Raw genomic sequence first — 15153 nt, 5'->3', positions numbered from 1 at the left:
GGAGCAAATTACTGCAAATGCTGGAATCGGTACAGGAAACAGAAAATACTTGAAATCACAATGGGTCAGGCAGCATCCGTGGAGAGAGTGCAAGCTAATATGAGTCCAGATGACTCTTCATCAGAGCTGACATGAACTGTGGTATTCGTCTTGTCAATAAATATCAGTTTTCTCATTATTATGAAACTTTTTCTTGCCTTGTTCCTTTTTAACATGTTGAAAAGATTTATATTCTAGATGGGTTTTTGTTTGTGATTTTGAGGATTCAAACATTTAAATATCAGATGTCAGGTGAAGGATAAATCCTTCTTTCACATTATCCACAATATCTGCCTTAACACTGCTCAAAGGGAAGGAGTTTGAGATCCCACTTTGGTCAGGAAGACGGTGGGGAGCCTAGCCAACATGCTGATTTCCTGAATTCCCCATTCTGAATATCAACTATTTTAATTAATACAGGCACAGGTTACACCTTTCAAGCCACCTGCTCCACATTTTGGGCAGATGACTGTGCTTGTTAACAGTTTTGGTAAATATGGGCAATGGAGACCAACTGGAATTTTCCAGTCAGCCTTCAATTTTCTGATGCAGAGGGAAGTGGTTTAGCTGCCTGTCGACAGATTTATAGGTCCTTCCCAACTATCAAGGTGGAGTTGCAGCCAAAGGCTGACCTCTAAAATTGTGTCCGTGCCCCTAACTCCAAGATTGGTGTACTGAGTGCTTTATTTCTTTTAAAAAAAGATTGAGAAGTAGCTGGCCTCTAATTGATTGTACATCTTCAGGAGCCCACCTACTCTTTTAATTGAACATAGAACCTGTCTGCATGTCTTTTTGAGGGAGGGATGGGGAGGAAAGTCCCGATGATAGAATTGGATATGCATTGGATAGGCATATGGAGGAAAGTGGGCTAGTGTAGGTTAGGGGGGCTTGGATCCGCGCAACATCGAGGGCCGAAGGGCCTGTACTGCACTGTATTTTTCTATGTTCTATGTTCTATGAGTGACCCTCTGCTCTAAAATCAAAATTCATCTCAGTGAATCAAGAATTTTTCTGTGGCTCAAAATCAGCAAGTTCTCAAATTCAAACTCAAATTTTAACTGACACTGTATTTCAGTTTCACCAAACAAGTAAAAAGTCCACGAGGAATGAGGTCAGTGATATAGAATGGAAGTTCAGAGGTAACAGGGAAGGCAAATGGAATATTGGTTTTATTTAAAAAAGAATAGCATTTAACAACAGGGAAGACTTACTAAAACTATACAAGGTTGTACTTAGACCACTCTTAGAATACTGTGAACATTTTTGGCCACATTATCTAAGAGTAGCATTATGGATTGTCTTGAAAAGATTCATAAAGTTGATCTCAGGTATGGAGGGATTTTCTTATGAGGTTGAGTATGTACTCTGTGGAGTTTAGAAGAATGAGAGGCAGTTTTATTGAACCATGTAAGATTCTGAAGAGGTTTGACAAGGTGGATGCTAAAACGTTGTTACCACTTGTGGGAGTCTAGAACCGAAAGGTATAATCTCCCCTGGAACGAGGGGACACCCAGTTGAGACAGATAAGGAAGATTTCCTTCTTTCAGAGGGTAATGAAGTCTTTACCACAGAGCTCTATAAAAGCTGGGTCATAAAGTATATTTCAGACCAAGAAGGGAATCAAGGGTCATGGGAAAAGGCAGGAAAGTGCAGTTGAGAATTATTTGTTCAGCCATGATCTCATTGAGAAACAGAGCAAACTCAATGAGCCAAATGGCCTACATCTGCTTCTATGTCTTGTATTTATGTTCATTGGGCAGCCTGCAGGCCAATTTCATCATTTAAGCTTTCACAATTCAGTACCAACTTTTTGCAGTGCACAAAGCAGATTTCAATGATGCCATGCTGCATTGGGGGTTTAAACTAACTGCCTTGAAACAGACATTTTGCAATTTACACGATAAGAAGTGAAGCTAAATGAACATTCCAGCAACAACACTTTAAACTCCCCTGCCAAGAGAATGGAAAAGGTTGATGAATAAAAAATGGAACTGCCTTTTTGTACCAATTGCTCCTCCAGCCTGTAATGTATCAAGCTCTAACTTTAGAAGTTCCTAATTTTCAATCCTTGAAAAGAAGAACTGAGGGAGAAATTTATTGTTTGCGGTAGGAGATTGGAAATTTTGTGTATAGGTATTTTCACATTTGTGTTATAATATGTTTTTAATCACTTTTGTGTGACCAGTGCAATGAACGTTTTACGTTTTTATGTAAGAAATATAAAGATCTTATCTTTTGTTTGTGGGAGGTAGCGGCAGTGTTTTCACAGGCAGCGGAGCTACAGAGTTGGTCAGTTGCCCTTTGAAGCCTGGATCAGGACTCTTGCTTCCACATAGAGTGGGTCCCTGACAGCAGCATGGTGTGGTCTGGTGTAACCCAAAGTGGGACACTCTCTTTGGCAGCATGGCGTGGGCTGAGAAGCCCAGAGCAGGACACTCTTGACAATATAGCAGAGGCTGGGACGCCCGGAGTGGGACTCTGGCAGTGGTTTGCTGTAGCAGTGAAGAAGGAAAGTTGGACTCTCTTTAACTTATTATTTTTAAAATTATTCTAAATTAATGTGTATGGTGCTTATGTACGAGAACACTTTTCACTGTATTTTATATTGAATGCAAGTGACAACAAAGGATATTCAAAGAATATTCAATCACTGTACCACTTCTTACAACTAAGCAGCCACAACGCTTATTTCCCCTGAAGTGTCTTGCGATATTTTTTGCATGCAAGTAGTTGGATTTTTGTGTAAGGGATGCCATGGATTTTAACATGGGTCTTCCACCCCACCTCAAAAAATTCAAATGCTCTTCAACTGAGTGAGGAAATAAAAATTGTTGTAAGAATGGAAGAGCTAGCAGACATTAGACAGTTGTAGTGCTCCTCATTATACAGCATTGTACATAAATTAGGTGGAGTCCTGATTATCCATTGTATCCAATCAATATAGTATTGGTATATACACCTGGGGCAGGGTGAAAGAGGCAGTGGGTGAGCAGAGGGAAATAGTAATCATAGATGTAATAACTGTCTAAACCATCTACAACACCCAGCTTCATTGTTATTTATTCATTTATCTTTTTCACAGTGACAGTACATCACCATAAATCAGGTACCTTTATAACTCTTAGCTAAGCAACTATATAGCAAACAAAATAAAATATAGATTGCCAAAAACACACCCTGCTCCAAATCTATTTTTGCAGGGATTAATATTTCACAATGTCTAAATGTTAATTATGAAGGTATTACCATTGGTGAAGATTTTATGGAGCCAAGTGGATGACTGAAGTAGTAACCACTGTTGGGGATGCCAATTTCTCCATATATAAGTCCTCAATTAAGGTTCTGATTGATGTTGTTGGTGGACCAGGGTCAAGAGATCACTGGGAAATATTAAAGAAGGGGTGTCTTAACTGGGTCTGGAATTTGCAGAGCAGATTCCTCCTGCACTGTCTGGTACCAGCCCATGCATTTGAAGTTGTCAGATGTTCTGTATCGCATGGTTCTCCCCAGTTTTAGATAAAGTATTAAGATAATAGATAGGGACCTTAATTCGTCATTAATTGGGTCTGACGTGCACGCACTACATAAAATTTCAACAAGGCCGTGGTGAACAGGTAGACAACAAGAAGGGCACCTGCTGGATTTTATGCAGACAACTAGTGGTTTGAAGGTGGAGGGCATGCATGATTCAACCTATGGAATATATGAGCAGTCCATGTGTGGTAAGAGAAAGAATAAGAATAAGAATATGTGAATAATGATTCTGTAAAACTGAAAAGCATGACATTTTGCTAAAGTTTTTTATCTTGTATTCTTCAGGACAAATACAAGAATGCCAACTTTAAATGATCACAAAAATTTAAACAACAATGAGAAAAGGGAGAAATTATTTGACAAGTTAACAGATTGACTGTGACATTGCCATTGAGAAAGCAACAGGGAACAATTACTTCCAGGTTTCTGGGTAATTAAAATGAGGTGCTCTGCTTGAACATATTCTTTTCATTTGCAGAGAGTGGGTCCCTGTGTATGTCACTTCAAAAAGTGGAAATGAGCCACATTATGAACCTTATTGACGATGGTCCCACAGATTTTCCGTTTTTCTCCATGGATCACTGAGGTCCTTGTCAGCAGCAACCTTGAAAACCAGAAGTCAATGCTGGGAAAATGTTGACATGCTGATTACCGTGTACAGACCATCAGAATGGCTTTGGGCAGCACATCTTAGAGGAATTGTTATTTACAGATTACCTTAAATTCGTGGAAGTCAAAGAAACTTTGGCCCCATCTCTCTTTTGAGCATTGTATATTGTATGGAAACACTGAAATGCTGAAGCCATTTCAGGATCAGAGTCAAAACTTTGGACTTCAATATTAATTTTTAACATTTATTGAATCCATTACATTTCTGCCGATATAATCTCTTTATTATTCAATGTTCAATATGTGTCTTTCCAAACTTGAAAACACATCAGGAAGAAGCTAGGTGGATGAATAATTAACACTGACATGGAATGCCAAAGTAACTGGAGTGATACCTGCTCAAAGTCAGTGGGACTCATTAATTATACCAATTGCTGTGTTTTTGCAGAATGTGGAAGCCATAGTGGTTTACCTGCCAAAGTAACTTAATGGAAAAAATAGTCTTTTTGCCTTTGCTTGTGAGCAGAAGAAAGAAAGGTATTCAACCCAGCCAAACAAAGAAACTTGCAGCCTTCTCTGTTCCACCTGGTAAATCTCCTGCTAGCAATTTATGAGTACTGTGGAGCGTTCTTTTGATTTTCAGTTACACAACATCTGGCTTCCATCTACTACTCAAATGCCACTTCACACTGATATTAGGAAAAATTCTGAATAAATCTATACATTTGAAGCCTGCAGGTTTAATCTCCTGGGCACTGTCAAAGTTAGGACAGATTGTTGCTACCTCATCCTCAACCTGCAAGACTGCTGTCCAAGTTACAATCAGGCTTTAATATGTTTGACTGTGGAATTTATTTCTCCATTGTGTGTAACAATGGGCAAAGGCATAAATTTAGTTACAAATAAGTAGACGCTGCGTGATTATACATAAGACTGTCCATTAGTAGTTAGGACGTTCACTTAACCCTGATTCACATTCATTCCAAGCACATTTGGGTAGAAGTAGAACATCTTAGTTGCCTTTTAGCATTCCACCTTGATCTATATTGCTTTGCAAAACAATGATGTATTTTTCAATTTTGCTCAATTATTTTATTGCTTCTCAATAACATAAGCAAAAATTGTTAACAGTAAACAAGCTGAATGGAAAAAAATACATCCCCTAGTGTCAAATGATCAATGTGAACAAAGCAAATGTCAACTTCAAGCAATGAAACTCTACTAACTCTGTACCTATTACAATGGAAGCCTTTACATTAATAAATATTAATACAGTGCTGGTATAACATTAAACCATAAAGCTTAAGATTACGAGTATTTGCTTTAACAGTATATTGGCCATTGCCTTGTAAAGTTGCTGTATATCTTAATCTAATAAGCCAAGTGGGCATATGAAATTAAAATACAAAATTTATTATTGAAAAGTGAATTACAAACCAACAGACACAATGTGGAAGAGTTAATTTGGAATGCTGCTGTAATCTTGCAGATTCTGCTGCTCCTTCGGTTCACCTGCAAGATGTAGGAGTTTGGATTCCTGTGTTCATCAAGAATTTACTTTCTGTGTATCAAGTGAAGTGATGACTACGTTTATAAGAAGAATGGCCCCCACAAGGATAATGGTAATTTTGTTGCATTTGTTCAATGATTTCTGGTTGTCGATTTCAGTCACATTGGTTTTTGCTGTGCAAAAATTAGTAGTAATAGATATTAATCAATATCAATCAAAAGTACCAATTGTTTCCACGACAGCACATTCTACGTACATCTATCTATATAGCACAAATCATAATATAAAACATATATTTACAAACCTTTATTTCAATATATTTGTTCAGGAACAAACAAATCCAAAATATGGGTCTATTACTGGTTAAACTGTGAAATGCTTCATTTGTCCTCAATACAAACACTTATGAATTCTAAATTCCATAGACATCAGCATCAAAAGGGTCCACTGTTCATTGCATTCTATCTGCGAAAGCTTGTCAGCACTCTTTTTAAGCTAATGACTGAGTGTACATACATAAAGGATTTCTCTGTGCAGTGTCCTGTTCTCATTTTAATTTGCGTCACAGTATTTGAAGTGATTTTAATTTGTGGCAGAAAAAACAGTTGGTTGACATGCACTGACAACTAAAATCAGGCCCAAAACAAATTCTAGGGCTATATGGTTTGACATTGTGTTCTTGCTTAACTGCAGTATGGTTGATAACCTGATCTCAACTGATAATATTGCAGGATCATCACATAATCAGATATGGTAAACAGCCAGTTCTTTAAATCAGCTGTCAATATATAGAAGTAAATAAGAGAAATAGATTTACTTACCACTAAAAACAAGCAGGATAAAAATCACAATCTGAAGTATAAGAGAGACACTAATCAGGACAATAAGAGGAATGTAGTACTTAAATTCAGGTCCTTGTTCGAGAACTCCAACCAATTGTGTTGTATTAGACATGAGTAAGGTAACATCCAGCATGCTCTCTGCCACGCTTTTTAATGTGGCGTAGTCGTTGAAGTTAATTGAAGACACCTGTGTCGTAGTAGAATTTTCATCCTACAGAACATAAATAAGAATAAATATGATGTAAAAACTTTTTAAATAATGAAAAGTTCAGTGACCAACATGACTCTCTAGCCGAGAAATTGGTCCACACACCAATTGTTCTTCAAGGCTAGAAATTGTGTCATTGAGAGTAAGGGCTTGGACAGGAAAGATGCATCTTTTACCCACGCCTATTTGAGACCTCTTTCTCATCATTAGATTTCTTTGATGTTCCCAGCTCCAGCCTCCCATCTCCAGCCAAGATTAAGCCTAGCTGTCAACTGCTAGGCCCAACCTACCATAAAGCATCGTAGCAACAGCTAGCATTATATTACATCACAGCTTAGTAACCATCTACCTGCACAAGGAGAAAGTGAGGACAGCAGATGCTGGAGATCAGAGTCGAAAAGTGTGGCGCTAGAAAAGCACAGCAGGTCAGGCAGCTCATATGTGCAAGTCAAAGAAAATCAGAATTACATTGTGAGTTATTATAGATAGAATGGTTACATCACAAAGGAAATGGAAGAACTTTAATCTTTAAAAGATACTCTGAATTGAATTTAGAAAGTTTCTTGAGAGCTATCATTTTCCAATTACTCAATTCAATATGTTTATGATGGGAAATAGCATTACTGGTTAAACAGCAAAACAAAGTCGTGATAAGTAAAATGTATCAGTCCTGTTCAACAGGATGGCTATGATGCAGGAACAGATCTGTGGCTATTTTTGGTACTTGAGGCTTTGCAACAGATGGAACCCCTCAGGAGAGTTTGAGTGGGGTCTTCCTCAGTGTCTCCTTTCACCATTACTGCAATGAACCCTGCTGCAAACTTTTAATTAGTATCCCTTTTCAGGGGTGAGTACCAGGATGCATTAATGAAAAGGCCTTTAGGATCTTTAATGATCCATTTCATTTCAAATATCCAATGAGTACTCACTACTGGATGTACATACTTCGGCAAGCATTTTAATTAAACAAGTATAAGTAAACAATCTCAAATTAAACTAATTTTTATTTCTTTCAACTTTGACTTAAAACGAGTCAACTTATCTACAATAATGATTTTCTAGCCTGGTTTCCATGACTGTGAAACTAGAAACAAATTCCATTAAAAATGAACTTTAAAAACATGTTTAAAACTCCTCTAACACTTCTTTGCTGCTCTGAGATGCTGCATAAGAAAGTGAAAAGAAGAAAGGACATTTCTTGCACAACATTAAATCTTCAGGACATTCTATACCACTCTACAACTGAACTATTTTCACGTGGCAATTCTTTTTTACATTAATGAGATGTGGGCACTGCTGGCTGGCCAGCATTAATTGCCTGTCCCAAGTTCCCTTTAAAACATTGTCGTGAGCTGTCTTCTTGAATTGCTGCAGTCCATGTGCTATGCTTGAACACACAATGCCCATTGGGAGGGAATTCCAGTAATTTTGACCTAGCAACAATGAGCATGCAGCAATTATATTTACAAGTCAGGATGGTGAGTTGCTTGGAGATGAACTTACTGGTGGTGGTGTTTCCATGTATCTGCTGCCCTTGTCCTTCTAGGTGAAAACAATCATTTGTTTGGAAGATGCTGTCTTTGGTAAATTTCTGCAATCTATCTTGTGGATAGCATGAGCTGTAACTACTAAACATCAGTGGTGGAGGGATACGGTACAAATCAAATGGGCTGCCTTGTTCTCAATGGTTTAGATCAGAGTGGTGCGGAAAAACACAGCAGGTCAGGCAGCATCCGAGGAGCAGGAAAGTCGACTTTTCAGACAAAGGCTCTTCATCAGGAATAGAGGCAGAAAGCCTCCAGGGTGGAGAGATAAATGGGAGATGGGGCTGGGGAGAAGGTAGCAAAGAGTACAATAGGTGAATGGGGGTGGGGATGGAGGTGATCGGTCAGAGAAGAGGGTGGGGGAAGATAGCAAAGAGTACAATAGGTGAATGGGGGTGGGGATGGAGGTGATAGGTCAGAGAAGAGGGTGGGGGAAGATAGCAAAGAGTACATTAGGTGAATGGGGGTGGGGATAGAGGTGATAGGTCAGAGGGGAGGGTGGAGCGGATAGGTGGGCAGGGAGATTGGCAGGTAGGACAGGTCATGTGGGCGGTGCTGAGCTGGAAGGTTGGAACTGAGGTAAGGTGGAGGGAGGGGAAATGAGGAAGCTGGTGAAGTCCACATTGATGCCCTGGGGTTGAAGTGTTCCGAGGTGGAAGATGAGGCATTCTTCCTCCAGGCGTCAGGTGGTGAGGGAGCAGTGGTGGAGGAAGCCCCGGACCTGCATGTCCTTGGCAGAGTGGGAGGGGGAGTTGAAATGTTGGGCCACGGGGCGGTGGAGTTGATTGGTGCGGGTGTCCCAGAGATGTTCCCTGAAGCGTTCTGCGAGAAGGTGTCCAGTCTCCCCAATGTAGAGGATACCGCATCGGGAGCAACAGATACAATAAATGATATTGGTGGATGTGCAGGTGAAACTTTGATGGATGTGGAAGGCTCCTTTGGGGCCTTGGATGGAGGTGAGGGAGGAGGTGTGGGTGCAAGTTTTGCAATTCCTGTGGTGGCAGGGGAAGGTGCCAGGATGGGAGGGTGCGTTGTTGGGCAGCATGGACCTGATCAGATAATCACAGAGGGAACAGTCTTTGCGGAAAGCGGAAAGGGGTGGGGAGGGAAATATATCCCTGGTAGTGGGCTCCATTTGGAGATGGCGGAAATGTCAGCGGATGATTAACCACATCCTTCAATGTCATGTATTGTATCCGTTGCTCCCGATGCGATCTCCTCTACATTGGGGAGACTGGACACCTCCTCGCAGAGCGCTTCAGGGAACATCTCTGAGACACCCGCACCAATCAACCCCACCGCCCCGTGACCCAATATTTCAACTCCCCCTCCCACTCTGCCGAGGACATGCAGGTCCTGGGCCTCCTCCACCGCCTCTCCCTCACCACCAGACACCTGGAGGAAGAACGCCTCATCTTCCAACTCAGAACACTTCAACCCCAGGGCATCAATGTGGATTTCACCACCTTCTTCATTTCCCCTCCCCCCACCTTACCTCAGTTCCAACCTTCCAGCTCAGCACTGTCCCCATGACCTGTCCTACCTGCCAATCTCCCTTCCCAACTATCCGCTCCACCCTCCCCTCTGACCTATCATCTCCATCCCCACCCTCATTCACCTATTGTACTCTTTGCTACCTTGCCCCACCCTCCTCTCTGACATATCACCTCCATCCCCAACTCCACCCCCATTCACCTATTGTACTCTTTGCTACCTTCTCCCCAGCATCACCCACTCCCCCCCACCCCAACCATTTATCCCTCCACCCTAGAAGCTTCCTGCCTCTATTCCAGATAAAGGGCTTTTGCCCAAAATGTCGATGTTCCTGCTCCTCGGATGCTGCCTGACCTGCTGTGTTTTTCCAGCACCACTCTGATTTAAACTCTGGTTTCCACCATCTGTAGTCCTCATGTTTGCCTTGTTCTCAATGGTGTCAAGCTTCTTGAATGTTGTTGGAGGTGCACTCATTCAGGCGAGTGGGACGTATTCCATCACAGTCCTGACTTGTACTAGTAGATGTTGGACAGACTTTGGGAAGTCAGAATGTGAGTTATTTGCCACAGTATTCCTAGCCCCTGATCTGCTCTTAAAGCCACAATACTTATATGGTGAGTCCAGTTGCCTTTCTGGTCAATGGTAACCCCAGGAAGTTGATAGCAGGGTATCAATGATGGTTACACCACTGAATCTCAAGGGGTGGTAATGAGATTGTCTCTTATTGGAGATGGTCATTGCTGGTATTTGTGTGGTATAAATATTACTTGATACTTGTCAGCCCAAGCTAGATATTGTCCAGAACTCATTGCATTTCAACATGGACTGCTTCAGTACCTGAGGAGTTGCAAATGCTGAACATACTGTGATTATCAGTGAACATCCCCACTTTGACTTTATGATGGAAACTAGGTCATTGATGAAGCAACTGAAGATGGTTAGGCCGAGGACACTCCTTTGAGGAACGCCTGCAGAGACGAAGTAAAGCTGAGATGATTGACTTCCCAACATCCACAACCATCTTCCTCTGGGCCAGGTATGACGCCAACCAGCAGAGAGTTTGCCCCCCGCCCCACCAACCAATTCCCATTGATTCCGGTTTTACTAGGGCTCTTTGATTACCACACTTGGTCAAATGTGGTTATGATGTCAAGGGCTGTCCCTACCACCTCACCCCTGAAATTCACAGCTGTGTGAGGTCAGGACTTGAGTGGGTCTAATGGAACCCAAACAGGGCGTCAGTGAGCAGGTTTTTGTTTAGCATGTGCTGCTTGTACTCTGCAAATTTATTGGTATTAAACAGTATGTCTGCCAGTACCTCAGGTGGGAAGAAATGATGGAAAGTCCAAATACTGCAGCTTACTAAAACATTTTCTGAATTTATATGAGCATTGCTATGGATTACAAATAGATTTAGGAGAATAACTGAAAAAGGGAAAATGAGGGTAGGAGTTGTCCATATGGCATAAATTCCACTAGTAAGGAGTTGCGGGAAGAGGTGGAAACCAGTAGTGATTTGAATTTAGAAATTAAGCTAAGAGGTAAGGTGGGAGAGTGTTTACTTGGGAATGAACTGTTGGGAAGATGGTCAAAGTCTTGTTTGTGGTTTTGAGAGTGATGGAAACAGCTGAATTCCTGTGCATTGGAGAAGGAGAAGGTTAAAGCTTTGCTAATCTTGCATAAAGGAATCAGTTAGGAATTCCTGTTCAGTAAAGGTATATTGATACAGTACATTGTTTGCTAGTACAAATGAGTGAGGGTAATGTGCATTGAAATGCACATTTTTGACTCTGTCATCCAACTTCAATATTTTCCATTAAATAAGATAAAAAAAACTGCTTTGCTAGAAATCTGAAACCATAAACAGAAAGTGCTGGAGAACTCAGCAGGTCTGGCAGCATCTTTGGAGAGAAAAACAGTTAATGTTTTGAATCCAAGGACGTTTCATCAGAATTGCTGTCAGGAATATGCAGTTGGGGGCTAAGCACAATTCACTATAGTGAGTCATGCTGGGTGTAGGAAATAATGAGGACACATCTGCATCATATAACCATATTCAGGCTCAGTATGTCCAGCTGCTTGGTGAAGATGCCGAGCCAGCCAACCAGTGTCATCAAGAGGGAGTACCTGCACCATGCCAACATGTTCCCAATCCCAAACACACATCAAATGTTCAGTGTATCACTGCATTCAGTACACGCCATCGCTACATGATAAATGAGGAAGCAATGTTGTGTGACTCACATATGAGCATGGAAGTTGAATGTATTGTGGTCCCCCTTTAGTCAGTATTAGCCTTTTGTAGCATCATTGCTGCTAATTTCCACATTATTGAGATGCCCAAGTTCAATTTATAAGCATCAATGGCAGATAGCAAATTATCATTGTCCAACGCGTGACGCTTAAACACCCTCACTCTGCATATATAATAAATGTTTGCAAACTAAATCTAGCTGGGCTTTGCAAATGGCTGTTCCATATATTTGTTGCTACATGTCCTATCATCCAGCAAACGTGAAGCCTGTGCTTCATCCATTAACGTTTTCTAGCAGCATCGCATATAGAGAAAGATAGGTGATGGAAAGGAATGATCGTGGACAGTATCAGCACTGAGCCCCACCTGGTCATCAGATATACTCCAAAGTATCCATATCCCCTGTTTCCTGTCATTATCCTGACAACTTATTGTAACCCATCCCTCCATGTGGAGACTCACCAAGTTGTTCTTCACTTTCAATTATCCACATTGCCCTCTGAAACCCAATACTGCATCTTGATCATGCCCACCTTACTCCTCTATGTCTCTCTTGTGAACATTACAGTGCGAGTCAGTTCAGGTGTGGCCTGAATGCTGTTCCATATATTCATCCTCATTCACCTCAGGTTTCCCTCTCTGTCACCATTCTTATCCTCATCTCTATTAATGCTTCTGCTTTCCTCCCCGCAGGCTTGACTTCCACACCCCTTCTGGCAATGATTCCCCCACTGCCCCTAAGGACTGGCCCCTCAGACCCTCATGAAAGACAGACAGATCGCTGAGGACTGTGATCAACCCAGACCTGTGACAGTCTTTGACAGGCATCCCCTGGCCACGACTGACAGACCATAAGACCATAAGACATAGGAGTGGAAGTAAGGCCATTCGGCCCATTGAGTCCACTCCACCATTCAATCATGGGCATTTCAACTCCACTTACCCGCATTCTCCCCGTAGCCCTTAATTCCTCGCGACATCAAGAATCTATCAATCTCTGCCTCGAAGACATTTAGTGTCCCGACCTCCACTGCGCTCTGCGGCAATGAATTCCACAGGCCCACCACTCTCTGGCTGAACAAATGTCTCCGCATTTCTGTTCTGAATTGACCCTCTCTAATTTTAAGGCTGTGTCCACGGGTCCTAGTCTCCTCGCCTAACGGAAAAAAATTCCTAGCGTCCACCCTTTCCAATCTATGTATTATCTTGTAAGTTTCTATGAAGTCTCTCCTTAATCTTCTAAACTCCAATGAATACAATCCCTTTGGATTGGCTTTGGCTGGTGACAATGTACTAACTAACATGGCATAGCAAGGCAATGAATGCTGTGAGCATGTAACTAAGTGCTATAAGAGCAAGTGAACAGCTCAGGTATGCAATTTAGTCCAACCTTTAAGCTGGATGCTTGTGCCTACATGTAAAGTGCCCTTGCTGCAGCCTTTCCACGTTAGTCACCAACAACGTTCCCTCTAAGCCACTCCAAATTTCTCTAAGATTTTAATGGGGGTTCAGTGGTTAGCACTGCTGCCTTACAGCGCCAGGGATGAGGGTTTGATTCCAGCCACAGGCAACTGTCTGTGTAGAGTTTGCACATTCTCCATGTGTCTGCACTGGTTTACTCCAGGTGTTCTGGTTCCCCCTACATTTCAAAGATGTGCAGATGAGGTGAATTAGCCATGCTAAATTGCCTATAGTGTTCAGGGGTGTTTAGTTTAGGTGAATTAGTCAGGGGTAAATACAGAATATCAGGGTCGGGGAATGGATCTGGGTGGGTTACTCTTTGAAGGATCAATGTGGACTTGTTAGGCCAAAGAGCCTATTTCCACACTGGGATTCTATGATCTATGACTGGTTTTCTAAAGTTGTTACACAGACTTCTGGATTCTTAATTCAAAGTTGGACACAGACCTTAGGTTTCCACACACCAGAAAGAAAATTAGAGGGGGTATTGGTTGCAATTACAGCATAGAAGATAACGCAGGTTGCTCTCAACATCAAGTTGGGCTTTGCCGAACTCTCCTTTAATTCTGCTACACATTTCACCACAGTAAACATCACACAGACCCCTTTAAAGTTCCACCAGTGTATCTGAGTCTACTGTTCAATGGGCATGGTTTATCAGCTTGCTTCCTGTGAAGTACTACATCGAGAATGTAACAATCAGCTAATTTGAAATATCACAAGACTAATACTTAAAGATAAAATCTGCTGGAAATGAAAACTAAAAATATAATCTACTGGAAATGCAATTGTTTAGTCAGCATTCATTTGAAGCAACATTTCTTCAGAGTCACCTGACTTTTTAACCACATTGATTTTATTTTAGAAAATACATAGAACATAGAACAGTACAGGCCTTTCAGCCCTCGAAGTTGTGCCGGCCTTTTAGCCTACTCTAAGATCAGACTAGCTTACATAGCCTTCATTGCACGAACTTCCATGTGCCTATCCAAGAGTCACTTAAATGTCCCTAATGTATCTGACTCTACCACCATTGCTGGCAGTCATTCCACACATACTCCACTCTCTGTGCAAAGAATCTACCTCTGACATCCCCCTTAAACTTCCTCCAAATACCTTAAAACTTGTGCCCCCTCATGATAGACATTTCTGCCATGGAAGAAAGTCTCTGGCCATCCATTCTATCTATGTCTCTCAACATCTTGTGCACCTCTGCCAAGTCATTTCTCATCCTTCTTCGCTCAAAGGAGGAAAGCCCTAGCTCCCTCAACCTTTTTTCATAAGACTTGCCTTCCAGTCCAGGCAACAGCCTGGTAAATCTCCTCTGCACCCTCTCTGAAGCTTCTACATCTTTCCTATAATGAGTCGACCAGAACTGAACACAATATTCCAAGTGTGGTCTAACCAAGATTCTATAGAGTTGCAGCATAACCTCACAGCTCTTAAACTCAATCTCCCTGCTCATGAAAGCCAACACACCATACGCCTTCTTAATAACCTTATCAACCTGGGTAGCAACTTTGAGGGATCTATGGACACGGACCCCAAGATCCCTCTGTTCCTCCACACTGCCAAGAATCCTGCCTTAACCCTGTTTTCTGCATTCAGATTTAACCTTCCAAAGTGAATGACTGCACAGTTTGCCAGGTTGAACTCTA

At 41.6% G+C, this 15153-nt stretch overlaps 1 protein-coding gene across 3 annotated transcripts in view; it reads right to left on the bottom strand.

The window, feature by feature from the left end:
• Window positions 1–5280: 5280 nt before the first annotated feature.
• LOC132824744 (ninjurin-2-like) overlaps window positions 5281–15153 on the bottom strand; it is a 243900-nt gene continuing 234027 nt past the window's right edge. For all 3 annotated transcript variants that reach the window (XM_060839432.1, XM_060839434.1, XM_060839433.1), the window contains exons 2-3: window positions 6514–6745; window positions 5281–5865 (exon numbers count right to left, since the gene is read on the bottom strand). In XM_060839432.1, the coding sequence (XP_060695415.1) occupies window positions 5729–5865; window positions 6514–6745 (369 nt within the window). In that variant the 3' untranslated portion in view covers window positions 5281–5728. The remainder of the gene's footprint in view (window positions 5866–6513; window positions 6746–15153) is intronic.

Source organism: Hemiscyllium ocellatum, chromosome 19, assembly GCF_020745735.1.
Source record: "Hemiscyllium ocellatum isolate sHemOce1 chromosome 19, sHemOce1.pat.X.cur, whole genome shotgun sequence".
Taxonomy (NCBI): domain Eukaryota; kingdom Metazoa; phylum Chordata; class Chondrichthyes; order Orectolobiformes; family Hemiscylliidae; genus Hemiscyllium; species Hemiscyllium ocellatum.
The sequence above is the reverse complement of the archived record's forward strand: the minus strand, read 5'-3'. Positions and strand labels throughout refer to the sequence as shown.